Source organism: Hylaeus anthracinus, unplaced genomic scaffold (genome assembly GCF_026225885.1).
Source record: "Hylaeus anthracinus isolate JK02 unplaced genomic scaffold, UHH_iyHylAnth1.0_haploid 0, whole genome shotgun sequence".
Classification (NCBI taxonomy): Eukaryota; Metazoa; Arthropoda; class Insecta; order Hymenoptera; family Colletidae; genus Hylaeus; species Hylaeus anthracinus.
In genome coordinates this window covers 11953070-11978694 of record NW_026533254.1, presented here as the reverse complement: position 1 = coordinate 11978694, position 25625 = coordinate 11953070, and the positions used below count along the sequence as shown (strand labels likewise).

The 25625-nt window shown below is 39.8% G+C and overlaps 8 protein-coding genes and 1 long non-coding RNA gene across 17 annotated transcripts; 5 read left to right on the top strand and 4 right to left on the bottom strand.

Moving 5' to 3' along the window:
- The first annotated feature begins 176 nt into the window (after positions 1-176).
- LOC128890153 (uncharacterized) lies at positions 177-1625 on the top strand. The gene is made up of 2 exons (XM_054148404.1): positions 177-402; positions 831-1625. Exons 1-2 carry the CDS (start codon positions 315-317, stop codon positions 1343-1345), a joined length of 603 nt encoding a protein of 200 aa, XP_054004379.1. The 5' UTR covers positions 177-314; the 3' UTR covers positions 1346-1625.
- On the bottom strand, positions 1553-4837 carry LOC128890178 (uncharacterized). 6 transcript variants are annotated; one of them, XR_008460573.1, is made up of 7 exons: positions 4697-4837; positions 4384-4627; positions 3550-4303; positions 2610-3443; positions 2276-2509; positions 1746-1991; positions 1553-1666 (listed from the first exon to the last, which is right to left on the bottom strand). It is a non-coding gene; the product is annotated as an uncharacterized LOC128890178 (long non-coding RNA). The 6 variants fall into 6 exon arrangements; XR_008460570.1 differs by lacking the exon at positions 4697-4837 and having other exon boundaries at positions 2610-2727; positions 3064-3443; positions 4384-4525; XR_008460568.1 differs by lacking the exon at positions 4697-4837 and having other exon boundaries at positions 3550-3661; positions 3727-4303; positions 4384-4525.
- Positions 4793-9509, top strand: LOC128890108 (uncharacterized). Of its 2 annotated transcripts, none has more exons than XM_054148339.1 (13): positions 4793-4934; positions 4999-5128; positions 5852-5982; positions 6049-6183; positions 6590-6754; positions 6848-6936; positions 7009-7186; positions 7363-7585; positions 7648-7809; positions 7989-8143; positions 8217-8452; positions 8516-8741; positions 8987-9509. In XM_054148339.1, exons 1-13 carry the CDS (start codon positions 4874-4876, stop codon positions 9136-9138), a joined length of 2043 nt encoding a protein of 680 aa, XP_054004314.1. In that variant the 5' UTR covers positions 4793-4873; the 3' UTR covers positions 9139-9509. The 2 variants fall into 2 exon arrangements, with proteins under 2 accessions (XP_054004314.1, XP_054004306.1); XM_054148331.1 differs by having other exon boundaries at positions 8882-9509.
- Positions 9465-10684, bottom strand: LOC128890159 (four-domain proteases inhibitor-like). Its single transcript, XM_054148417.1, has 4 exons — positions 10515-10684; positions 10214-10410; positions 9754-9844; positions 9465-9647 (listed from the first exon to the last, which is right to left on the bottom strand). Exons 1-4 carry the CDS (start codon positions 10537-10539, stop codon positions 9595-9597), a joined length of 366 nt encoding a protein of 121 aa, XP_054004392.1. The 5' UTR covers positions 10540-10684; the 3' UTR covers positions 9465-9594.
- Positions 10685-10909: 225 nt separating this feature from the next.
- On the top strand, positions 10910-18604 carry LOC128890089 (serendipity locus protein alpha). 2 transcript variants are annotated; one of them, XM_054148307.1, is made up of 12 exons: positions 10910-11004; positions 15213-15422; positions 15486-15671; positions 15749-15922; positions 16005-16129; positions 16213-16715; positions 16773-16975; positions 17056-17257; positions 17328-17534; positions 17603-17692; positions 17762-18049; positions 18121-18604. In XM_054148307.1, the coding sequence occupies exons 2-12, from the start codon at positions 15360-15362 to the stop codon at positions 18423-18425; spliced, it is 2346 nt and encodes a 781-aa protein (XP_054004282.1). In that variant the 5' UTR covers positions 10910-11004; positions 15213-15359; the 3' UTR covers positions 18426-18604. The 2 variants fall into 2 exon arrangements, with proteins under 2 accessions (XP_054004282.1, XP_054004273.1); XM_054148298.1 differs by lacking the exon at positions 10910-11004 and adding an exon at positions 14884-15128.
- On the bottom strand, positions 10978-14787 carry LOC128890173 (protein preli-like). The gene is given in 5 exon segments (XM_054148443.1): positions 10978-12711; positions 12713-13006; positions 13087-13300; positions 13401-13616; positions 14315-14787. Coding segments are annotated over 4 exon segments (771 nt in total). The 5' UTR covers positions 13493-13616; positions 14315-14787; the 3' UTR covers positions 10978-12540.
- Positions 18605-18720: 116 nt separating the features above from the next.
- LOC128890167 (V-type proton ATPase subunit e 2-like) lies at positions 18721-19738 on the top strand. Its single transcript, XM_054148429.1, has 4 exons — positions 18721-18922; positions 19069-19116; positions 19208-19295; positions 19396-19738. The coding sequence occupies exons 1-4, from the start codon at positions 18825-18827 to the stop codon at positions 19420-19422; spliced, it is 261 nt and encodes an 86-aa protein (XP_054004404.1). The 5' UTR covers positions 18721-18824; the 3' UTR covers positions 19423-19738.
- Positions 19739-20218: 480 nt separating this feature from the next.
- Positions 20219-22587, top strand: LOC128895036 (zinc finger protein 91-like). Of its 2 annotated transcripts, XM_054157257.1 has the most exons (4): positions 20219-20431; positions 20520-20645; positions 20721-22360; positions 22456-22587. In XM_054157257.1, exons 1-3 carry the CDS (start codon positions 20279-20281, stop codon positions 22353-22355), a joined length of 1914 nt encoding a protein of 637 aa, XP_054013232.1. In that variant the 5' UTR covers positions 20219-20278; the 3' UTR covers positions 22356-22360; positions 22456-22587. The 2 variants fall into 2 exon arrangements, with proteins under 2 accessions (XP_054013232.1, XP_054013224.1); XM_054157249.1 differs by lacking the exon at positions 22456-22587 and having other exon boundaries at positions 20721-22404.
- On the bottom strand, positions 22390-25599 carry LOC128895233 (ornithine aminotransferase, mitochondrial-like). Its single transcript, XM_054157652.1, has 5 exons — positions 23864-25599; positions 23447-23751; positions 23185-23385; positions 22828-23053; positions 22390-22754 (listed from the first exon to the last, which is right to left on the bottom strand). Exons 1-5 carry the CDS (start codon positions 24234-24236, stop codon positions 22588-22590), a joined length of 1272 nt encoding a protein of 423 aa, XP_054013627.1. The 5' UTR covers positions 24237-25599; the 3' UTR covers positions 22390-22587.
- Positions 25600-25625: the final 26 nt, after the last annotated feature.

Below are 25625 nucleotides of genomic sequence, written 5' to 3'. Positions count from 1 at the left end.
AGTCTTGGACCCTGCGAGAGTGCAATGCGCCACTGGCGTTGATTAGAACAACTTTCAGCGTAAAATTTGCAATCGCACGACCACATAAATCCAAAATTAGCATGGATATCAACGGTTCGCGACGGTCGTAAGGACGAACCGTGTCGGCCAGAGGAGGTGGAAATGGTAATAATATACCCAATTCCAATCGATAAGTCGTGTTAAAAAGTTTGCGTTTAACGTTCAAGTCCATTGCGAACGCCAACGGTTCACCACGTACGCCTACGCATACTCTCGACGACCAACGCACAATTCCTCTTGGAACACCTCTCTCGATGAAGGCTTCATATATCCTCGTAGTAACAGTGGTCCTTTGCGGACTGTGCTATGTACCCTGCAGCGTTGCGGTGCCAGCTTTGTCAGGTACTTTCTCATCACCTCAAAGAGCCCTATCTGTCTGGAAAAGAAATTGAAAATTACTGGTGGATTCCTGTTTGCTACTAAACAATAATCCATCGGAAAACTTCCGTTAAAGGAATGACTCTGATATAAAGGCTGGCTTCTCTCTTAAATAATCAGCTATAAAGTATATATGCATATTTCTTAAGTTGATTTGTTTGAAATTTGTCTGAAGATGTTTCCTGGTCGTCTGTAGACCACTAGATGGTGCTTGCACTCAATAGTCGTGTGAGGATTTCCTGTATGCACTAACAGAGGGCAATTAATAGCCAATAATAGTCTGTCCCTCGCCTAGATTGTAATTAGAATCCAATTACAAGTTTGAACGAAATTCACACTGACCTAGGAAGGTATATGATCGACAATTTTTAAGTGTAACCAACTGTTTTCAGGGAGACAGGCGGGAGGTACTAATAACAACAGCTACCAAACGAATTCGACGAACATAATCGATGGTACAGCGAACAAATTCACCAACTTTAATACAAGGGTCGCCGATGTGGTCTCGCAAATCGTACGGTGTATATTTTCCGCCATAGGAAATACGCTACGTTGGTTCATTTCAACGATCGAATCAACGATCAATTCGATCTTAGGAATAGGAGGAAGCTTCGAGAGACAACGAAGATTGCTACTAACAGCGGTGACGCATCCCATACAAACTCTGCAACAATCGTTCAGCTCTGCTCAAGATTACGTTATCCAGGAAGCGCAAGCAGTTGTATTTGAACTAATTCGGTGGTTCCTACACTTTATGTCCACTCGAGGGCTCCCTTGGCTGCACATCACGCTCGATGAATTACAAAAAACGCAGGCTTTACCAACCTCCTTTAACCAGTTGATCGACGGCTTCGACACCATTTATGATCTACTCGTGCTCTTCGGCTTCATCCATCCGGCCAGTTAAACAAAGAATTGCGAATGATCAATAATAAACGAACAACCGTTAATAAAACATTCTTTCGTCGATGGAAAGTATAATCCGAATCGTCCTGGTTTGACATCGTACGCTGGCATACGGCAGTAGACTAAAAAGTAAATAAATTATCATGGAAAAATTGATTTATCCGAATAACTGTTCGATCGAATAAATTTAATGCGATGTCCAGTGTACCTTTTGTAATGTGTTTATTTCATTTGTCAAATGTACTGCAACAGAATTAGAATATACCATGTTATCGCTCCTACTTATTGCCTTTGAAATGTATTTTTTAAAGGAAACCTGCAACTGGGTCGAATGCGTTGTAAGTTTATCTTAAGTTATCTTTGAGCGAGTAGTTTGTTGTCAAATATTTAAAGAGACATACCCACAAAGGCATTTGAAGATAAACAGGAGAAATCGGCCAGGTTTCCGTGTCGTCTCGCTTGCAAATATGCGGGCGCGAGATTTACTTTACAATCGTGTCGTTTGCATAACCGATGTGGGTCACGCGCAACCCTTGTCTCGTGAATCTCGGTTTCTTGCGCTTTCGCTTTTCCCGTTGAAATGCAAACATGCAGCTGAAAGGGTAATTTCACGCGTAATACCTTTTGGTGCAAAATTGTGACTTTTCCTGAAAAGGGGAAATATTTTAAGAGATATCCTAAGGTGTCTTGAAGAATTGCACGTCTCGAGATATATTCAAGCAACGTCGAAGGCGTATGACATGTTCAAGTTCCAGAAAAAATGGTGAAGTAGCTTTAGAATGTGACCGATTTCACGTGCAATGACCCGGAACGGATGAGTGTGAGAACACTGTACACTTTTACGCGTCAAGGATTTGCCGGTCGATCGCTTATCGCACGACCTTCGACAGCAGCTTGGACTCTGACTCGTCATCCAGTAATTAGTAATTACCAGTCGTTGATTTAAAAAAAAAAAAAAAGAATGGTATCGAATGAGACCAAGGCGTTCCCTTTTTCGTTTATCGATTCTCAACAATCCCTCTATCGTTCCTATTAATAAACAGCTTCACTTGTTAAATAGATGCAGGATTACCAAGTAATCATGCTTTGATACCAATTTAAACGGGGATCATCTATATGCTTGATTCAGGAATCTTCTCGTGCCTCTACCATGGTATAGAACAACCTAAAAGTGATTCATCCGAGTAGTTACTAACTACTAGTTAAGATAATACCGTTACATATTTGGAATTATGGACTTATTAAAATTGCGCATGGAAAATCACGATTATGTAAACCGAAGGACGTTTCATATCGACCATATCGACGTCATCGCGTTCCTGTTGCGTGTAACCGTGAAGCATCACCGCGACCGTTTTCCACTCGCTCATCGTTTGCATAAATCTGTCGAGAGGAACCGCATCGATCGGTATAAAAATGGCCCGTAGAGGCACACCGAAAAACTTATTCATAGGTTTACTAGAGTGGCATTCTCAATAAAAATACCGACGTCAAAGACAGGACATCAAACTCGCGTGTTGGTTAACACTTTATCTTCTGACCTAGTTAAATACAAATCAGTGGCAACGACTGAGGACATATCGCGCAGCCCTGGCTCTCGCACGAGGATAATCCTCTTATCTTAACGTTACATCTTGTATGCCTATCAGAGTAAGCAAGAAAAATGTTGGTTTCTTTGAGAGTGAACGGTCCGAATGAGTCCCAGAATGGTCCACATACTGTTTTGTAGGCTTGCCTAGAAGATTCATCGATAGTTTTCTTAGAGGAAACGATCGACCAGGAAGACGATGGATCAAATCTGTCTGTAAACATTAGACAATCGTCTGCATATACGAGCTGCTTAACGCGTAACGCGTAACCAACGGAAATAGTCGACGAGGCGAGATAAGCATCGGTACATCGCGAAAAGCCCCGCGTGTTTCGTATCGCGCGTCATGCGTCCCGCCTGGCTCACGCGTCACAGTTTTGCGAGCACCGGCCAAGCCTTCGTCGACGAGCGTCCCGACGACGCGACAATGCGTACGTTCCGCTGCTTTCATCGTTCTGCGCTCTTTCCCCTTCGATAATGCTCCAATTACTCTCGCTCTTAGTGGTCCATCCTGAAATACGTGAAAGTAAATACTCGCGACTATCCAGGACCATCTCGAATAAGACAAGGATTATACTAGACGTTAGAAAAGATCGCGTGTATCGTCGATTTGTTACCTTCAAGGTCGGGTGAAGGTGATGCCATGGGTTCGAGGTCGTAGCAACCTCGAATTCGTCTCGACGTCTGCGATATACAAGGGATGCAGACTTGTACTGGAGACTATGAAGACTGACAAAATTTGATTATCCATACATTCAGAGATACTCTCCAAATTTATTTCTATGAGTACATACGTAGATGCGTTCCCTCGCAGAGTTCTATGGTCCCATATATGTGCATAATTTCGCAACACGTGGCGCGTTCTATAGCTACTACATACATATAATTTGGCACATGCATAACAAGCTCGAGTGACCTCTCCGTTGGGTGAACGCTTTGTTTACATTATTTTGAGGATCACTTCGCAAGCGTTGTCGAAAAATCAAGCGAGTGCAAACATCCCCCAGTCCATTGAAAGAGATTAGTGATTCTGTTCTAGGCCAATAACAATCTCTCGAACAAGTATCTCGTGTCGAACGAGTCGCTACGTAAGAGATTGGACGTTTCGCTGGAATAGGGGCGCAACTTGCACAGGATTGACGCGATTCTCGGTTTACGCGACATCCGTTCGCTCGCGGACGCGTTACACCATACCGTGATTATTCGTGGACCATCGTTATGCGCGCGGGCGCGGGCTTGTTCGCTCCCATTCGTTTTTTTACGAGGATGCAGGTGAACGAGGTAGAGTTCTATGTACATTACGCGACGCCTCAGTTGCTTGCGAATTCGCAACTCGCTCGTACACCTTTTGTCGTGCCATCGCGTGTCTGCCTATTTTAACAAGAAATAAAAGTTCTCGTACATTACTCGTTCGATACCAATTACGATCTGAATATTTAATATAAAATTACATATTTAATATACAATACACAGTCAAAACGTCATGAATAAGTTGTAACCCAAGGTTTCCATTAGTGATCCATCGAATCATCTCTGATTGGTCGTTGTAATTAACGTGGCAGACTTCTTTGATCTAGAGAACCGATCGAAGGAACGATCCTTTGTGCCTTCTCCGAAGTCTTCTTCTTAACCTCTCAGGAATGGCGCGTTTATTTTGACCGTCGTTCGAGGAGAGCGAGAGAGCGAGGCGAAGACCTATCGATTGAAAAGAGACAGCAGCGTAAAGTTCGAGAGATTCAGTGAAACGACTGGTAGCGACTTAACCTCTTAGCGATTTTTAAAAGCCTTCGAATGGCAGTTCAATTCTGTCGATTTCGCGACGTTAGGTGCAGCGTCGTTACGTAATCGCTAGTGTAACAGGACGAACAACGACAGTTTGCAAAAATCCTTGGCACAGTCTCGTCGCTCGACGGCCACGCGGACGGGAAGCGATAATCGACCATGTTGATAATCGCGTGTCTCGCCGTTGCGATCTCGATTTGCGATTTCGTCGCGCCGACCGGTGAGGACAATCAGTAAACAATACGATGAGACGCAGATCGATCGATCGTTTATTCTCGTTCCAGGATTGCGAGAAACGTGCTCGGACGCTGTTTGGGAAAAGATTGGAGGCGTCAGGCCGGAATCTGTGGGCTCTCATTCGCTTTTATTTAGCTCCGTGAATTCCAATGGGATCACAAAGCCTTGCTTCGACAAGTGAGTAATCCGGGTTAAGCTTTACTTTGGCGGACCTAAAATTTTTAAGTTTTTTTTTACATAAACCTGTAGATTGTGGCGAGTGGAATCCGAAAATGCTGTTTTCAGGCGAGGAATCCATTGGTTCAGAAGTTACGAGCAGTTAAAGGTGAACCTTTTTTACCGTATTTTTTAGACAATTCAAAAGTTGAATTTCATACTCTAGGGCGGCACACCCTCCCCGAGAAAATAGGCCTAAACCAACTCTGTTAATTCGAAACATGGCAATTTTCAAAAATAGGTATAACAATATAAAAGTGGTATACAATGTAGTCCGCTACCACCGAGAACCTGTTTTACCGACAGGGTATGGCTACAAGACAATGGCGTTGAAAGTGTCAGTCAAATACGGTAAAATGCCACTTTTAACTGCTCATAACTTGTGAACTAGTGGATTTCTCGCCTTAAAACTAGCATTTCCGGATTTTTCTCGACAAAATCTACAGGATTATGTAAAAGAAATTTAAAAATTTTAGGTCCGCCAAAGTAAAGTGCAACCGTAATTTGGATAACTGAAAAGAATACCTGAAGTTTGAATAGATTTCAAATTTAATGAACAGTAGTAAATCGCCAACTTCAATGGTCTCCTTTCTTATCAGCGCCTGTTTATTGTCACTAGAAATTTAAACACGATGGAACCACCATATTCCTTTATTGTTACCGTTTTTCTTTATTCAATTTCAGATGTGAGAGGGTAAATTGTACCGCGTTCGTAGTAGATTTTGCCAGAAGCGCCTGTTACAGCGTCGAAACGGAAGACGACGAACTGATACCGGAAGCCAACTCAACCTTCTATCATCGTGTCTGCGTAAAAGGTAACGACGACGGCGCCAAGTATAAATTCGATTCACAACACTAACATAACCTCAAATTTCGATCAGTTCCCGTGAGCTGTAAACAAAGGAGACTTTGGCAAGTGGAGAGAAACGCTGGAGCAGTGTTCATCGACTCAGGCGCGTTTCATTTACCCCGATCTATGACCAGGAACCAATGCTACGAAAAATGCATAGAGATAGGTAGGCATAATCTGGTTCATCGATCGACACGTCACAGAACTAATTGCGGAAATACGTTATTTTCGTGATATACATGTAGAGATACATAACGAGAATGCTAGGTTTACGATCAAACACTTTACTAAACTTAAGGAAGTTCGTAGAACTATTAAAGCAGGGGTAGTACAACTTTTTATTTTATAATTTTACAAAGAATTAAGGACACGTACCGGCACCGACACGACAAAATATTAAAACACGCGTTTTAATGGAACTATTCACGCTAAACAGACACTGACTTGAACGTTCCGTCAACGGGAATAGTATGAATATTCATTAAAACGCGTGTTTTAATGTTTTGTCGTGTCGGTGCCGGTACGTGTCGTATAATCTGAATCGACCTTTAATGTTGACAAATGATCCCCAGGAAGAAGCTGCAAATCAGCGCAGTTTCGAACAACGAAACCGCTCTCGACCGACGACGCAATCGGCCGATGCACCCTGTCGTTGCTCGAGCGAGGAACCAGACCTCAGGCCTACAGGGCTTCCATGTATAGGGACGAGTACCTTCGTGACCAGTGTCGGAACGTGTGTGAGTATAAGAAATTTCAATTTGTCCAGGCTCGCTAAAATCGTCTATGAAAATGGCTATTGGTATTTCGTTCCGTTTCAATTTCTTTTTCAGCGAAACGCGAGTACTGCTCTTACGCGGAAATTCGAAACGCGACGTTACCGTTCTCGGACGTCGCTCTGAGCAAGCTGAACGAGAAGCAGGTAAGAACGAATCTCGTCTCTATTCGCAAGAGCGGCCACGCAGCAACATCGATCCGTGTCGGTTGAATTCAGTGCGAGAGAAGATGCGACCTGAGCGTGGACGGTTTCGTCTGCCGTGGATATACCCTGGACAATTCCTCCGGCGAGTCGGTATGCCTGTTGCACTCCGAAGACACGATCGGGCTGGGTGTTAGCTCGCTAATCACCGTTGCAAATGCCGTTTACAGAGAGCGAGAACCGTGTTTGGATCGTGAGTATCGTACCGCAATTAATAAGAGCCATCGTAATAGCAATACCTCTGTTGGCCGCAAAATTTATCGATAAAGTACTTAAGTATTACCTATTACCAGTAAAGCCATCTGCTTTACCAACAGAGAAACGCATTGTTGTAGAATCCTTGCACATAAAGAAAAATCCATGTTCCAGTGAGGGTGCAATGTAACGATACGATAATGACGGTAGAGCTGAGGACAAGCGACGCATTCTTTGGTCGAATTTACACAAACGGCTACGCAGAAACTTGCGGTGTTCAGGGGCACGGCTTGAATAGAACGATACTGACATTACCGCTGCCCCGTGCCGATCAGCTACGCGAGATCATGCCACAATGCGGCCTAAATCCGGCTTTTTCCATTGACGATCAAAATCGGTAAAAAGCTTAACGTAGACTAAAGAAAATAAGGATAAAAATCGACGATATTGATGTTGTAGAACACGGCCGCTCGTTTGGACGACTGTCGTGGTGCAGTTCAACCCCATCGTTCAACGACTGGGCGATCAGGCGGTCAGAGTTGGGTGCTCGTTGAACGATCACGAACCACCAGAACCGAGGAACATCACCGTTCATTCGAGTTTCAGCTTTCTTGATCCAAAGTAGGAACACATATACTAGGGAGCTAAAGAGAATGCACATGAATGGAATTCATTGAATTCCTCTTACACACTGAATACCACTCACAGCCATTCTTCGTAGCTCCTCACAATACTCCCCATTTCTATTTCTTTCTATCTCGATTCCACGCGACTTGTTCGCTCGTCTTCTATGTGTTCAGCGCAGGAGTGCCACCGATATCCTCGACCATCGTGAACGCATCCTCGCAAGCTCCAAAGGTTACCATGAGAATCTTGGATGAAAACTCAAAGGATGCAGTCGTCACCCACGTGGGACAGAAACTCACCGTGAAGATTCAACTGAATCCACCCAATGGTAATCTCAATAACGAGTTATCATCGCGGCGATATCAACAGCAATCCACTCTTCTTGTATCTTTTACTTGAAGGTCCTTACGACATCGTCGCGGGACACTTAGTCGCGAGCAGCGCTTCCGGTGATGCCTCCTTGCTGCTTTTGAACGAGTTCGGTTGTCCCGGAGATTTAGCAACCTTCCCTCCCTTGTCGAAGGATCCACACGATGGTCGATCTTTGATCACGACGTTCAATGCCTTCAAGTTCCCTGGAAGTCAGCTGGTTCGATTCAACGTGGTCGTTCGATTTTGCTTGGACGAATGCATGCCAGTAAGTCGACAAGTGGCTTCTCTTGCGTCAATCTGAGTTGACCGCTAACTTTGCATGTTATAGACAACATGCGTAACTGGTCAAGTCTCCTACGGAAGAAGAAAACGTGAAAGTGGGTTACCCGACGCTTCACCTTACGACGCCAAAGTGACGGAAGTATCTCGGGAAATCACCGAAGAACTTCCATTGCAACTCTCCATAATCGTTCATAGTCCTGTCGCATCCTCGGCGGATCGTTTATCGTCGAGGGAAAACGGATCTCCTGATACAGTGTTCATCACTAGTGGAAGTAAGTATCATAGAGAAAACTCCTTCTTTCCGCTGTATTGTACGCTTCCTAGTTCTCTGTACCCTTATGCCCGCCTCTACATGTTGACCCTCGCGGACACGTGCATGCGTTCAATCACGATTCGCCTCCTGTGTTCCCAGACTCCTCCATAGACGGGCTTTTTTGCGTCGATGCCAGTCTCGCTCTAAGTCTACTGATATTCTGGCTGATCGTTCAAATTGTACTAATCGTCGGCTGCCTGTTAGCGGTCGCCCAGTACAGAAGAACTGCCATACGAGCGGAAGAGGACAGAGCCAGCGTTCTAGCCAGGCATCTCTACGGCGTTCACGGAGGCAACTTCGAAGTTGTGCGAAGAGTCAGATGGGCCGACAATGGTTCCTCCTCGTCCCTTGGTTAACCTGCTGTCATCCGAGGAGCATTATCTTGCCTTTGTAATCACAGCCTTGTCTCTAGTCGACAATCTTTGGTTGCGACTAAAAGCTACAGGCGTAACAATGTAATATACGATGTATTTACATGACATGCAGTAACAATGGCTATCCCCAATCTGCCGTACGTTGTGATTCCATCAGACCGACTGACCTGTTCGGTACATCTTATAGAGAAAGAGTACACTTGGTCGCGAGAATGAATACTAACGCTTCTATACCGCCATCTCTACAATAGTTTATATATTTGTTTCGACTTTGAATTTTCAATATGAAAGAGATTTACAAAACTAAGTTGATGTTTAGACTAGATTTATAAAAATAAATCACTTATAAAGATTATTGTTATCTACATGTTTATTTATTCGCAACGGCACGGTGAAGGAATATACAACCAGACTCTAGTCTGACCAACCAACGAAGGATTATCCTCTAGCGGGTGAAGATGTGCAGGGTCCGTAATAGCTGCGCGTGACGTCTGGAAGCACAAAACCAATTCGTGAGATACGATGGTCAAAGCATATAGAGGAAACACCAAAAGTGCTAAGTGTCAAACTTGAATAAATGTATAGTCATCTACGCACCTTTGCCGCAGAAGGCCGCGCAACTCATCAGTCCAGGATTATCGTACGTCACACGGTCCGTTCCGCAAACCGGATTATATTCTGGCGTCGTCTGTAAAAATCATGAATTCTTTTCGTGATGATGAGCCACATAAAACAAGTCATCCAAATAACTCATTTACTTTTTATGAATCTCGCTTAATGGGGTAAGCAAACAAGTTATTTTGGTGACCTATTCTAAGTCCACGACAATTAATAAATTTGTGTCATCGTTCACTAGACTATCTTCCACACCACGAACTTTGAACTAGCGCGATAAACTTGACTATCGATACGTTAGGAATCCGTACGACCCAAGAAACCGGTATTACAGGCTGATCCACGTAAAGTGTGACAATTTATAATAAGAAAAGTAAATGTGTCTTTCTTTTACTCCTATCGGTAGGTAAGATGAAACGGTAAAAAGGAAATTCGCACTCACAGGACACGTCCTGATGCATGCTTGAAGTTGAGGATCTGGGGTTGCCGTTGTCGTAGGTGCGCTCGTGGATGTTGTCGTAACCATGGGATCTGCAGCTGTGGAGGACCTCATGGTTGTGGAAGGTCGCGACACGGGACCGTCGAAAACAAAACCATTGTCCGTCTGTGGAAATGCTATTGTGCTTCCGCTTAACACAACTGCAATTGAAGGAACAGAGTCAGTAACGACATCAGAGTTAAAAATTAATTTATTTATGAACGCTGATTTAAATAATACTCTCATCGCAAAGCGCGACACTCACCCAACGCTAGATAAAGTGCCCACATTTTTATTAAATCTCTCTGAGTTTAATCCGCTGAGAAACTGAGACTGCAATGGGCGGAAAGGGTGCTTCGCGTTTGCTTATATAGACGAGATACGTCTGACCAGTCACGGGGGAATCCACATAAAGGAATGTTGAACAGGTTTATTTTCCGCTTCTCGAGTCCACTTTTGTATTTACTTTGGCCACTCGCGAATACGAGTCACACGCCAATACGTGTGCGTATGTAGAAAACTTCTGAACGCGCGCATTTGTGTAGCGCGTGTAAAATGGAAATCCCGCTTTGGTCGAGTGTGCAGGATCAAGGTCGTCGCAGATAGACTTGCATCTTACTATCAAAGATGGCAAAATAATTATCTAGATGAAACTTTCTCATAACTAATAAAAGACAAACAGTAACAGGGAAAGCTCAAGTGTGGAATGAAGTAAAAAACGCTTGGAATACTCCGAATTTGTATCTTTTATTAAGGTGAGGATACATTTTAGAAATATTAATAACAAAGATTTTGGACAATTATTTATATCTAATATATAACAAAATATTGGTGCAAGAACCAGTCGTTAAAGTGTATAGACATGTAGAGGATGACTAATTGTTAAAAAGATTAAAGAGTAAACACTCGACAGTGAAAGTATATCAGAGATAAAATTTGATTAATGTACGAGAACACTAATTAGTTAATAATTAAATGATCCTATCGCTAAAAGTGATCTACTATTTTTTAGATACTAGTTTTCTAGCTTAAGATTCATCTTTTTTAAACGATTTAACTTTGTTAATACTATCCTGAATCTGTGATTGTATTTTCATAAAAATCATAATTGTTTAATTCGGAATTTTATTATTATATATAAAAAAAAACGGATATTTGTTTTATGGAGAGGAAGGGGATGCCATTAATCGATATAGCGTAAGGGCGCCAAATATCCTTGAGCCAGCCCTGACCGAGACAAAGTGGCAATAATAAATACGTAATTTTGTTTTTTCTGATTAATGTATTGTATTTGGATATTCTAGATTCTAGTACATCCTCTGTCTATTCTTGCACGATTAGCGGGCAATTCCGATACTAAAATTAGACACTATTATATTACAATTTCGCACAACATAGATTCTCTGTAATTGTTTATACAAATTTTTACTATATACATGTACAAGGACTGCAGAAATTACTTCTGTTTAACTTGTACCTAACCCCAACCCTAAGATTTGCATTAATTACTCGTTGTTGTATGAAAATTTAAATTTCACAATTGTCATAAAGTACCAAGCATCGAATACCGATACAAACCGTTAATGGCGTGGTTGAATCGTGTCAGAAGAAAAAATGCACATCGTATCTCGTGTACTTCCCTTTTGATCTCTAATATTCGTTCAAAAAGAATCACGATCGATTCTAGTAAATTTAAATTTGTTCAAATTTTCAAGAAAATTACACTTGGCTAGCTCTCGGATATTTCACACGATAACGTCCATCATTTGCATTCAACTCTTTCCACTCTTCGTGCTGTGGAGTTAACTAAGCAAATGCGACTGAAGTAGGATACACTAAAAATGAAATGTTTGGATGTAACACCTATACATCCAATTTTCATTGTCATCGTAGAAAACGTGATCTTTTAAATCTGTTACTCTCATACATTACGCGCCTCTTAATAATTAAACATAGATTGGCAGTTAAAAGGAATGGTAATGTAATACAATATCTAGTACTATCATTAGAAATCTTCACGCGACAATTTGCTGCAGTTCTTACATTACGGATGCAAGATTGTATGGGTATCCGAACTTGTAAATGGACTTCAAACATTAATTATCCTTATTAATGATTTCGTCGTGTCAACTCTACTCATTACGCGAACGAAATAATTGTTCGCAAAAGTCCTATCGTTCAAGACCGCTGAAAACCTCAACTATGTTCGAAGCTCCTTCAAAGTACCCTTATTTATCAACAAAATACTTTTTGTATATCCTTGTGAAGTGACTGTAAGCCCATGAGGTTATTTACGATTGCTGTGGTTGGCAAGCCGCATAAAGCGGTCCAGCCTTCTTCTTCGCCAAATCTGTAGCTTTCTTTGCAGCATCCTTCACTTTCTCTGCCTTACCTTGGAAGGATTGTTGGAAATCCTCTGCCAGAGTGGATCTTATACCTTCGTCATGCTAAAATAACAAAAACACTCAAACTTCTATACAACACTTTTCCAAAAACATCTGCACTTACACGATGAGCGAACCCCATTTGAGCTAGCGTCGGATTCATATACTGCGCCGTATGTGGAAACATATGTGCCAGAACATAATTGAAGCCATTGTACATTAAATTGCAATTCTTCTTAAATCTATCGATTCCAATTGCTTGAATAGCTTTACTAAAGCCAAACACGCTGCTGTCTATCCATGCTAATCTCTGTGCTACTGTCCAATTAGGATTATCGTCGCTAATCTTGTAGACAACTTTCTCCACAACACTCTACAAAAAAAGAGAAACACATAAGTACCAATGCTTTTAACAAATACACATATAAGGAACATATTATAAAGTAATCTTACCATAATTTTAGTATAACCTAAATTTCTTGTATATGTTGTCAAAGTCTTGGCTTTGGGATCTACAATGCTTTCTTCAACAATCTTAACAGTATTTTTATTGACAAATCTCTCTGCCCCTTTAGGTATCCTATTTGTCTTTGTTAATAATCGCGTGGTATATAGGACTCCATTTTTAACTTCCCTCTTTATAGTGTCCTCAGAAAGAACATGGCCACTAAAAAAAATTTGGTAGTTTATTAACTGGTACAGATAGCAATTAAAAGTTAAATGTTCCTTGTAATAAATAGATGAATAATGGATTAATCTATACTTGCCTATTAGGATTTGGGTATCTTTGCCAGAATCCTTGCACAACTTGATTCCAATTGAATTGAAAAGTTGTGCAGTTTTCGTAACGTCTAACCATCCTTCTGACTTACACGATTCGTCCTATTAAAGGAACAAAGTTATGATGCACGGACCAGCCCTGCTGAATATAAAAATGACCATATACAGAGACTACTCTGTCAATTTAACTCTCGCCCTTTGATCTGAAAGCAAACCAAACAGACATAAAGAGAATACTCTTATTGATAAAATCTTTATTCGTGTTTTAAATGTACGATTAAACGAAAAGAAAAGTTGATATTTCCGCAGAAATTAATTCGGAGAAATAAAAAATCGAGTACCAAAAATTTGCTCATAAGTAGTCTATAAAAGAACGTTCGTACGAGTTGAGTAAAAATAAAAATAAAATTGTTTAACACATTTCTGAATGAGAAAAAATATAATTTTGATACCCGTTTATCAATTTAATTGTACCAATTCATCGCGGTGAAAAATTCCACACAGATACAACCTTTCGTTCGAGATATTCGAGAAATTACATAACCCTTTCTTCACGGCGACTACTGACCGCTTTTTAAAAGGGATTACCAAATCTCATTAGCCAAATTACTTCTATAAAGCTTAACAGTAATTCTGAAGATTACTAAATTCTGAACGTACAGAAAAACGAAAAAGATCTCTAAAAAAAAAATGACACTCCAAAATCTATCGCGCGATCACGTAAGAGTTACAAAGGGTACTCGTCGAACCTTCACAAGGAGATGTCTGAACTTTGGGACTTTTAGCAAACACGAGGACGCATGATTTCTTCCAAAAAAAAAACAATGATTGATAAATGCATGATATGCGAAAATTAAAAATTAACACAGTTGGAAAGCATGGCGCACTTCACATTTCGTACCTACAAAGGTGTCCATGTAACATGAATGCGTAACATGTATAAATGATCTATATACACAAACGTGTCCTTTCTCTAATCGAGTTGCAAATTATCTAATTGGGTCACCGCAACCAACTGCTCGACCGTCGATATTATTAAAGCGGTTCTTTTTCCATTTAAATCGTATACATGACACGAATGAGTTTACGAATGGCGACAAGGCGACAAGCGCAGAGAATGTGTACAAAGGGTGCTCCCAGAAAGGTCACCGCTCATTGAGCCGCTCAGTGAGCGGGTTTAGTACCAGTGGCGTCATCATTGGCAAAATGCCCAAGTTTGTAGTGGAAATAGTTTCTACTGATTCTGCTAGATGGTGCCACTAACTAAATGGTCGATAATTACTACTAACTAAAGATAAATATTTTAACAATATATTGTAGTGTTATACACCCAAGATCGTATTAATTATGCGTTTATTAAAAAATAATTAAGAACAATTAAAAGATACCGGTTGCGCCATCTTACAGAACGGTGGAAATCTATTTCCGCTGTAAACTTGGGCGTTTTGCCACCGGTGGCGCTGATTATAGATTAAAAAAATACTTACGTGCTTACCTTCGCGAGGTAACGCTTTGAAAGATCAACCGCCGCCGATTTCCTTTGTTATGAGTTATTAAACGTCAATCAGTTACTGCTTTCACTTTGTTTACAAACAACCACGAGTTGCGAAGCCGACTTCGTTAATCGTTGCTCCATTTTACGTAATACCAGTCACATAAAAATGCCTGTGAAGACGAAAGAAATAAAAGGAATATTGATACCTATAGAAGAACAAGTAACAGAATTTTTACTATTTTCTAATTCGTGAATATTATCGTTTTTTTATCATAATATCGTTTTGATACATTTGACGTTTTAGGTAAATAAATTAAGAGAATTGATAAAAAACAATTCTCCTTGTACAAAGGATGTTGTATCAAAAAAATCGACTCTATTTGAACGATTGGAATGTTTGGGAGAGAAGTTTGAGGCTTTGTCAAAAGAAGATATTAATGATTATGAAGAAATGGAGTCAAGGATCGCCAATATAGTAGAAGAACTTTGCTCTCTGGAATATGTCAATGAGATGGTATATCCAAACAAAATATAAATTGATTGTATTTACAGATCTTCATTCACAAATATGTTACAGATTAAAAATGTTGACAAGCAACTCGCTGAACAGATTCTATTCAATGTGCTTGAGAAATTTAAATTAGCTCTTGAAGCTTTGGAGAAATTGGAGTGTTTGCCATTGAAGCAAAGACTAATGGATTGCATGGATTATATCTATGAAATGGGTCAAGCCAATGAAATTGAACACTATCAAAATATAAAGGTAAAGAAAGTAGAGACTTGAAATATTTTTTTTTTTTTATATGATTAAACGCTTTAAATGAATTTTACCATCTTCAGGAGTTGGGCACATCCATTTTAGAATTGCTTGGACCATTACAAATATATAGAAAAAGTTTAACGTCTCATGTGCTTGCAGAGAAGATAACATTGTATTCATGCCAGTTATGCACAGCCTTCAAACTGCTAGTGCAGTTGGTACAAGAGCAGCATCAACTTAATGCACACATTTATGTAATAAAACATTTTGATATCTACATTTAAAAAATACACACAAGTTTCTTCTAATCGGATGTTTACGCTTTTATTCGCGTAGAATTGTAAGAAATATGTCTGTGAAAGACTCTGTTTCTGCTTGAAGATGATAATAGAGGTACTGGATGTACCAGATCCGTTACCCGAGGATGAAATATCCGAGAGGGAGAATCATTTTGTTTATAGGTAAAGAATCTTGCAGCTCTTCAATTTCAACTTTCGGTTGATGTTTGAACTTCAATATTTAGTTCAAATTTGTTTGCATGTAGAATGGATTTGGTGCTGGACATTTTGTTGGACATGCCAAATAAATCCCAGGAAGAGCTAATACCGGAATGCGAACAGTTATGGTTGCGAATAGAAGACGTGTTCTCCTACGCGATGGCGATCGCGCAAGTGTGCAAACCTTGTAACTTTAAAGCGATCACCGGAACCTGCCAATCTATTATATCAGAATATGAAAACTTAAAGTACCAACTGACGACCGAATCCTCCGATTCGGCATTGAATAATTTGTTCATGAATAGTTTAAATGACGCCCTTTATCGATTAGAACGTAAGATTAACGTATCGGTACTGAATCTCGTTATGGAAGTGTTCAGTGATCCTTTCAATGCCTTGAGAAAACTTGTTACTATATGTGGCAATTCATTGACCGCCAAAAATCGATCCAAGAGCGATTTGTCTAACGCTATAGAAGAATTTGATCAGGTTATAGACAAGTCCATGCAAATTGGACTGTTCGCTGTTGCTTCTTGCAAGGATAGAAATCGTAAGTTAATCTCTATAATCATGAAAACTCATTATTAGGAATAATAAATGATTTCAGGAATCAATCAAATTCGAAATTGTCTGGCGAGTCTCGAATCCTTGGAGACAGAATTGATTACTGCCATCACTACTTTCTATTTACATCCAGAGAGCAAAGAAATGCGCGCGAATGTAAAACTCTTGACCGTGCAATGGCAACTGGAAGCGAATAAGTTGCAAGATGCTATAAATTTGATTATGGATTCGGCGGCCTACTGTGAGGTACTTCACGTGGTGCTTTATATGTTATTATTTTATATATAAACTTAATATGAGCATAACTAAGTATGTTTACTACTTAGGTAGTCTTAGACGATCTTCAAGAACGTATCTCGATAATGTCCAATTGCCTCGATAACAGAGAACCCGTCACACAAACACAAGTACAAAGCGTTGTGCTCAGATCTTTGTCGTTGTCGCGACAAATTAGTACGACTATAAATGATATTGGCAGCGACATAATCGAAAAACAAACGATAATGATGGTTAGAGAACTTAAAGCTGGTAAGCGACCTTTAATCGCTTTTGTAAATGGAACACGAATTTTACTTACAATCGTTTTTTTTCTTTCAAGCAATATGTGAAGCCGATGCTGCTTCAAAAAAACTCTTAACAGACAATGCTACGGAACCACAACAATTACGCGTGATTAAACGATGCGAACTGATTTTAAACGTGGTGAAAAGATTGCATCCCGCGTTAGTTGGCATTATGAATAATACGTCACTAATGAATACGAATTATGGAAAAAATGGGAAAGGTCAAGGAGATTCTATTCATGGTATTTAACTTTATAACAATGACTTCGTCATTGCGTACGTCTTTTTTATATGGCTTTTGTATTGTTAGACGTGAGCAGTCGATTAGCGTCTACGATTTACGGATCATGCTACGGTCATCACCAGAAACCTTTAACTTACATAAGGACACCGTATACAGGTGATTATACCCAGATGAATTATTCGAGTAATTTAGAATCGTTATAATTTATAATGCGTATCGTTACAGTGAACAATTACAAATCGCCCTTGTCCATACAAACGGCGAATAGTGTTTCCAGAACAGAACAGAATTTGTCGTGTTTGATACCGTACATTAAGAAAGGACGTGAAATGCGCACAGAGCGTTCAGTCATGTATAAAACTCCGCGTAAACCTGACCCTGTCGATCAATCCTCGGTCGACATTAGATTAGAATCCAGAAACCTGACCAATATCAGGCAGCATCTTTTCAGTAGAGACAGCATGAGTTCTCAGGAAGATACTTACTTGTCCGAAGAAAGTATGAATTTAACAGGTAACGTGTAGGACAAAGACAGAGTGTCAATTTAAAATCAGCCATCAATCGTTGATACAGTAAACTTTCAGATATTCTAGAGAAGTTCGTTACCTCCTGCACAACTTTAAATGCGAGTACGTCAAAATCTAAGCATGAAAAATCGCAAAGTAACACGCCTGATTCATCGAATAAAAAGTCTGTTACACACCTGACGGAACCATTGGTTCAATGCATGCAAACCCAGCCTGGAATAATAGCTCATAAAATGGATCAATGTTCATCGATTGGCGGCGGAGACGCTCCGTCGATCGTGGAAGTGTCGAAGAATTATAATGACGGTCAAAGATTAGAACACAGTACTGAAGTAACGCAGAAACGATTGTTCGGAGATTAAGCATTTATTTATGAATTTGCGATGAAACGTTAATCTATAGAAACGTTGAAGTTTCAGTGCTTCCGTTTACAAAGAAATGTGAAATTTAGTTATTTACATTTCAATTATTATAATAAATTGCCTTAAGATGTTTGCTAACAAATTAAATAATATATTTCTATAAATAAAACGAGGAATAGATTTTGTACAACTACCCAAGGTTCCCTCCTACTCTATGTCGAAGAATCGAATATTGTATCTCGCGCCTCTCGCGTATACACGCACGCGATCTATCGCACTGAACAGAACTGAATCGAGATTTGTATTCACGTGATTCGTATTTGTATCAGTAAGTTTGACTGTTTGTGGGTTTGGCCTACTCGTAAGAGTTACGAAGAAGTTGTTTAATTAAAGAGAAAAATGGCAGCTTCGTTGTTACCGTTATTATTTTTTACAGTACTTTGGGGAGTAGTAGGAATCGTTTTACCCTTTTTCGTTCCAAAGGGAGTCAATCGAGGGTAAGTTGTTTCTTCCATTTCACCTGACTTGTGCAAATATTTTCGTCTTTCGATTGCTATTAGTGTTACAAAGATGAATTTTTGGCAAATTATTACAATTTTTATCGAATATTACCATTGTTTTACATACACGCATTTCTTTCTAGAATTCTTCAGGTTATTCTTATGCTGACAGCCTTTACGTGTTGGTTATTGTAAGTCAACGAAATTCAAACAAATTACATTAATATATTTGTAATTCATATATCCTACAATGTATTATTATTTTGTTATTTATTTTTGCAGTTGGTTATGTTGCTACATGTCACAAATGAATCCACTTATTGGACCAAAACTGAATAATGTTACAATTCTCATGATGGCTCGTGAATGGGTAAACTTTATACTTTGTCTTATTTTTTTAGTAACTACTGCAATTAGGAATAGCTTTGAAGAAATAATTACATTCTTTTTTACAAGTACATTTCTTACAGACCAACAGGGATCTCACAACAGAATGATCAGGATTGGAAGAATAATGTTTGTCATAAATATATCGAGTCATGTCTATAAAATTCAATTATAAATAAAACTATATGGTTGGAATGTGAATTAAACGTTTAGGTACACATATCCGTGTACATTGAAAATTTTATGGAAAAACAAACATTGTAAGAATATGAACATTCCGATAAAGTAAAATTTATTTTTATGACACTTGTACATTTTAGTTCTTTGTTGAACATTAATTTATTATTATCATATGAAAGGAATATGTATGCTATGTAATATGTATAATACAGGAATAATAAAACCAATCAATATTTAGTCTGAATACTATCGAATATTATTTGTGTATGCATGTTAATTTTGTCTATTTTTCCATACGTTGTACAATTTCACATGAAGGTTTATAGACTTTTATTCAATAAAAAAGAAAACAATCGATATTTATAAATCAATATAGAAGTAAACACAGATGCATGTTTATATGAGTGTGTGGTTTAATATTAACAACGCCATCAGTGGGAAAACGCCCAAGTTTGTAGTGAAAATAGTTCTCACGATTTTTATAAGATAACGCCACTAACTAAATGTCAATAATTAAATGCTAAATTTGTCTACTGAATTAGTATATTGTAGCGTTATAAAGCATTGAATCGTGTCAATTATGTATTTATAAAAAATAAAATGTAATTAATTAAAACATATCAATGGCGCCATCTGGCAGAAACAGTGGGGACTATTTTATATACAAACTTGGGCGTTTTTTCACCGATGGCGCCACTATGCCCACATAACATTTTAAATGTCAAAACAAAAGTATAACCTAGAAATCACAAAGCTGTTTATCAAGTTGATTATCGGATCGTAGCAATGTTTATCGTTACGAAAGAGATCGACAGTGAAAATATCAGTAAATTATGTCGCACATGCTTAAGAGAGGATGGCGATAAAATGGTTTGTTTATTCGTGGGACCGGCTGGTTCCTCTCTCGCTGCCAAGTTGCGGTCTCTCTCGTGCCTAGAAGTAATAAATACTTTCATCGAGTTCACAGTTGTATAATTAATACGATTACAAAATTATTTTTATACGCGTCAAATGCGTATTTCACTAGGTTTGGCAAGGTGATGGTCTACCAGAGAAAATGTGCGACCGGTGTGTAACCAGAGCAGAATCTGCTTTACTGTACAGGGAACAATGTCGTGCAGCTGACAGAGCATTGAGGCAAGCTGCTCTTAGGGTAATACAACAGTATCTTTATAATATAAAACTTTACTTGGATTATTGAGAGTTATTATGTATATAAATTTCGTAGGTCTCAGGTCTGACATCGTATGCCACAGTTTCTGGATGTAAATTATATCAAGAAAATCAGGGATTTGTTCCTCTTCAAAACTCGCATAAAACATTAAAATGTATAGAATGCGGTGCTGTATTTATGAGCTATCAAGAATTATGTGCCCACAGCAGATTACACTTACCTTTTATTCAAGACAACATACCTGTACAACACATGCACATAGTCGAATCTCAAAATCCGTATCTTAACTTTAATTTTAGTCATTTAAGCTCTAATTTGACCACAGACGGCGTTCAAAATACGCAATTGTCTCCGTTGATTAGATCGAATATGATGCAAATGATTCCGATAAATGGGGAAAATCCTAGCCGAGCGGCCTGCGCTCTGCACTGTTCCTTGTGCAATCATACGTTTACTAATCGAACGCAATTAATGAGCCATAATATCGCCCACAGCACGGAAAACATAGATATGTCCTGCGACAATGAAAATATAGATATCTGCGAGAATTCCAATCAGATTCCTCAGAATTTAAGCTACGAAAGGTCTATCAACTCCGTCGAGAATTCGATTCAAAATGTATCGTATCAAAGATCGTCGACAAACGACAACAATGAAATACAGAATTTAAGTTTCCCTGTGCATATAGATCTAGAGGAGGTACAAAGCGAAAGTCCTCAGCGTATGCAAAATACAGCGATGCATTCCGAGAACGACATGCTCGATACACGCGCGTTAAGATTTACAAAAGATCTCGAGCGAACGGACAGCAGGGAAGATATCGACAGATATAATTTATGTCCACCTAATCTCGATTATAAGGAACGGATCGAACAAGAAAATCCTGATAACGTGCAATCGAAGAAGTACAAATGCGAGGTATGTTCGAAATTGTTCTCGCAGAGATCGAAACTATTGACACACCGGCTGTCGCACTCTGGTCAGCAACCTTTCAAATGTCAGAACTGCGAGAAAGCGTACTCGTCTAAGAGCAAGCTGAACGCTCACATGCGTCTCCACACGAAGACCAACGTGCACCGATGCAAAGTGTGCGACAAAATATTCGCGTATCCGTCCTACCTGCGGGAACACCTGAAAACTCACAAACGGGATTCCAATGACTCGAGAACCGAGGAGAACAGAAGCTTCGAATGCGTTAGTTGTAAAAAAAGGTTTCGACTTCTGAAGAACCTGAGAGCCCACGAAAGACTTCACACAGGGAAAGGTTTGGTCCAGTGCGAGATATGTGATAAAAGATTCAGCCAAAGTTACAACCTGAAGGTTCATCTGCGAACGCACAAGGCGACCAGGTCGCACAAGTGCGAGTACTGCAACAAATGTTTCGTTCAAAAAGGAAATCTCGTGGAGCATCTGAGGATCCACACCAAAGTAAAACCTTTCGAATGTAAAATCTGTGGAAAGCGTTTCTCTCAGTCTAGTCATCTGAAGAATCACGAGGCGTCGCATGCCTCTCTTAGACAACATCAATGCCGATTGTGCGGGAAACGATTCAAATTAGCGAATCATTTAAAGAGACATTTAACTTTGCATACCGGTGCCAAAGCGTACAAATGCGATCAATGCGACCAACTGTTCTCGCAAGCGTTTAGTTTAACGAGGCATTTGAAGAGGCACGAGTCACACATGTAATTCGCGTGAGTTTTATATTCATCATTAAAGATATGTTTTACAAACATGATTATGCTGTTCTATACAGTTTTATTAATGATAAAAATATATATTATTTCAGTTATGATATAAAATTGTAGGGTTTGAAGTTGACCCAGTTCTACAGGGGGACGTATTCGAAATATCGTTTTGCAGGTACAAGGCTTTGATACGCGTAAGGAAGCGTTCCATATGGTGATGGACAGTCGGTATTTCATTTGTAATTTTTCAAAACAGTAGTTATTATGTTCAGTCCTTCTCTAAGTTGATCTTCCGTGATGGTAAGCGGTGGGGATATTCTCAATATTTGCCCGTGAGCGGGTCTAGTCAACAAGCCAGCTTCTTTCAGCTTCAAGCAGATATCCCAGCCTTCAGCAAAGTCTGAAAAAAATAGGATTGAAGTAGTAATACACAATTTACTCTTATCTTCCATCGAACGAGTCCCGGGGAGTACCTTTGTTTATCACCAAGCCAGTCAACAAACCGCGCCCACGGAATTCCGTCGCTATTTCTTTCGGTAGTTTTTGTAACGTTTCTCGTACAATTTCTCCAAGCTTCCTTGCGTTTTCTGCGAGATTCTCCTCTTCTAAGATTCTCACTGCCTCCAAGGCCACTCTGTTTCCAAGCGGACTTCCGCCGAAGGTGCTACCGTGCGAGCCTGTCTCCAGACAGTCCATTATCTGAGAAAAACATTGCTTCATCAATTGCTATATTATTTTTTACGTCACGAATTGCAAGTTTGTAAGAAACAAAATTTTGTCGATTTTCTGCATCCAGCGTAATAATTGTATTTAAAGAAGAAGCGAGTTACTTGTGCGTCAGCTAAAATTCCAGACACAGGGTAAACGCCTCCAGACAACGCTTTTCCTAAAATGAGAATATCTGGTCTCTGATTCTCGTGATCCACCGCCAATCGTTTGCCCGTTCTGCACAAGCCAGTCTGAACCTCGTCAGCGATCCACAACACATTGTACTTGGTGCAGAGATCTCGTACGCCTTTCAAGTAGCCGTCCTGCGGAAACGAAGTTCACGGTTCACTTTCGGCAAGACTGTCTCGCAGAGGACAAACTTACGTTGGGAATTATGACTCCAGCTTCGCCCTGGATGGGTTCTACCATGAACGCGCAAACTGTCGGGTCCTGCTTGAATTTCTCCTCCAAAGCCTTGAGATCGTTGTATGGGACCTTGTCAAAACGGGGAACGTAAGGTCCGAAGTCGGTGTAACAATTCGGATCCGTCGAGGCTGAGAGCGCCGCTATAGAGCGTCCAAAGAAATTGCCTTTCGCAAAGACGACGGTCGCTTGTTCTTTAGGTATCTTTTTGACTCTGTACCCCCAACGTCTAGCTACCTTGATAGCGGTTTCACCCGCTTCGACGCCTGTAACAGAATATAGTATACTTAGGGTAGTCTGATCCGACAAGCCGTTCACTTCTTTGTTTCGTTATTATTTTAGCATAAGCTATCCGTGTATCGCTGTCTCTTTTCGTACCAGTATTCATGGGTAAGAACTTGTCCCATCCCAAGAGTTTGGTGAGATACTCTCCTAGTTCACCGTGAGGTTCCGTGTAAAATGCCCTGGAAGTATGAGCAAGCTTCCTCATTTGCTCGTTCATCACTTTCACCAACCTTGGGTGACAGTGGCCCTGGTTAACAGTTGAAAATCCAGCCAGGAAGTCGAGGTAACGCTTTCCATCGACGTCCCACAAACAGACACCCTCGCCCTTCACGAGGACCACTGGAAGTGGTTTGAAGTGTCTGCCTCCGTACTTGTTGTCTCGTTCTATCAGCTCTTGCGAGCTCAGGCATCTTTTCGAGCCCAACTCCCTCGTCAAGCTGAAAATTTTCGTTCTCGTCGGATACATACTGCTAATCTACGATAATTGCTACACTCCTTGAAACTATAGACGGTGGTAGAACAAAGGAAAAGAAGAACTAAACGTCGTAATGGAAAAGGACAGTGTCGCACTGGTGATACGATCAAACAAACTGTACGATCTCGCAGTCAATCTTACATTTATATTGACACGAGAAAGAGTAGGGAAGGTACATTACATATTTACGTGGAATATTTTTGTATACAATTGATACGCCGGGAGGATTTAGAATAAATGCTACGGCAGAACCTGCAAAGTCTGTATCTGATAATGATGTATTGAGAGACGCTGTTTATTACGGCGCCAACGTGCTAAAACAAACGGAAAAACAGCAAATAACAGACTAATCCGAGACGATACATTTGAGGAATGCAACCAACGAGCAGTAACATGTTTTTTCTCGTACTTTTTCGCGACATTTTATTTGAGTAGTGTACGACGAATAGAAATCCCATGTAAAGAGTTATTGGGATAGGATTTTATTCGTTAAACGCGATGCGTAACTTTATTTTAGAATTCAAATTATAATTTTCTGCCAACGAGTTAGTAGCCAAAAACAATTAATCTTTTACTCATTGTTCGAAATGCTTATTTAGATAAGAATTTCATCATATCTCCTGGAAAGATAATTTAAATTGGCCCTTGACAAAAATTCATGTTAATACCGTACTAATGCCCAACTTTTTTTTTTTTTGTCATAAATACATAGATTAATAATTTACCGAAACGTATTATGGAGATCATGGCTAAGATAAGGATTATCCTATGGTAACACGCTTGCGTTCTTATCATTTATCGACCGCTCTCGAGGAGCTCTTACAGTTAATATCCGATAACGTAAAATTGATTATGCCTCCCGCGATAGCAACATTTGTATTTCTTGTCTTACGACAGATAGACGTACACTACCGCGTCCCAGAACAAATTGATTCTCGATTGGAAGTCGGAACGCTCTTCTTAAACGCGATAACATTGTATTTAAGTAAATGTCTGACGTCTGTTAAGCGACGGAATAAATATTAATCGAATAATAACGGGATAGAATCGTATCGCGTTGAGCTATTAATAGCAGACGTGCAACCGGTCGGCTAATTTTTTTTCCTTTCCAGTATTAAGAAGATAACAGCTACAACGAGTGTAACCAAACGATACTTCCTCGTTATACGTATTTATTTATTTATTTACTAAAAATTATGTCCTTTTTGGACTTCAAAAAAAAAACATACAAAAGTTGTGTACAATATAGAAAACAACTAGACAACTCGATATAAAAGAAAAGTGGCAGAGAAGAAGATATAGTATCAGAGGTAAATAAAACTATCGATTAGATTAGTGCAACGAAATAATCCTTTGGACGTCGTATTTAAATAAACGGTC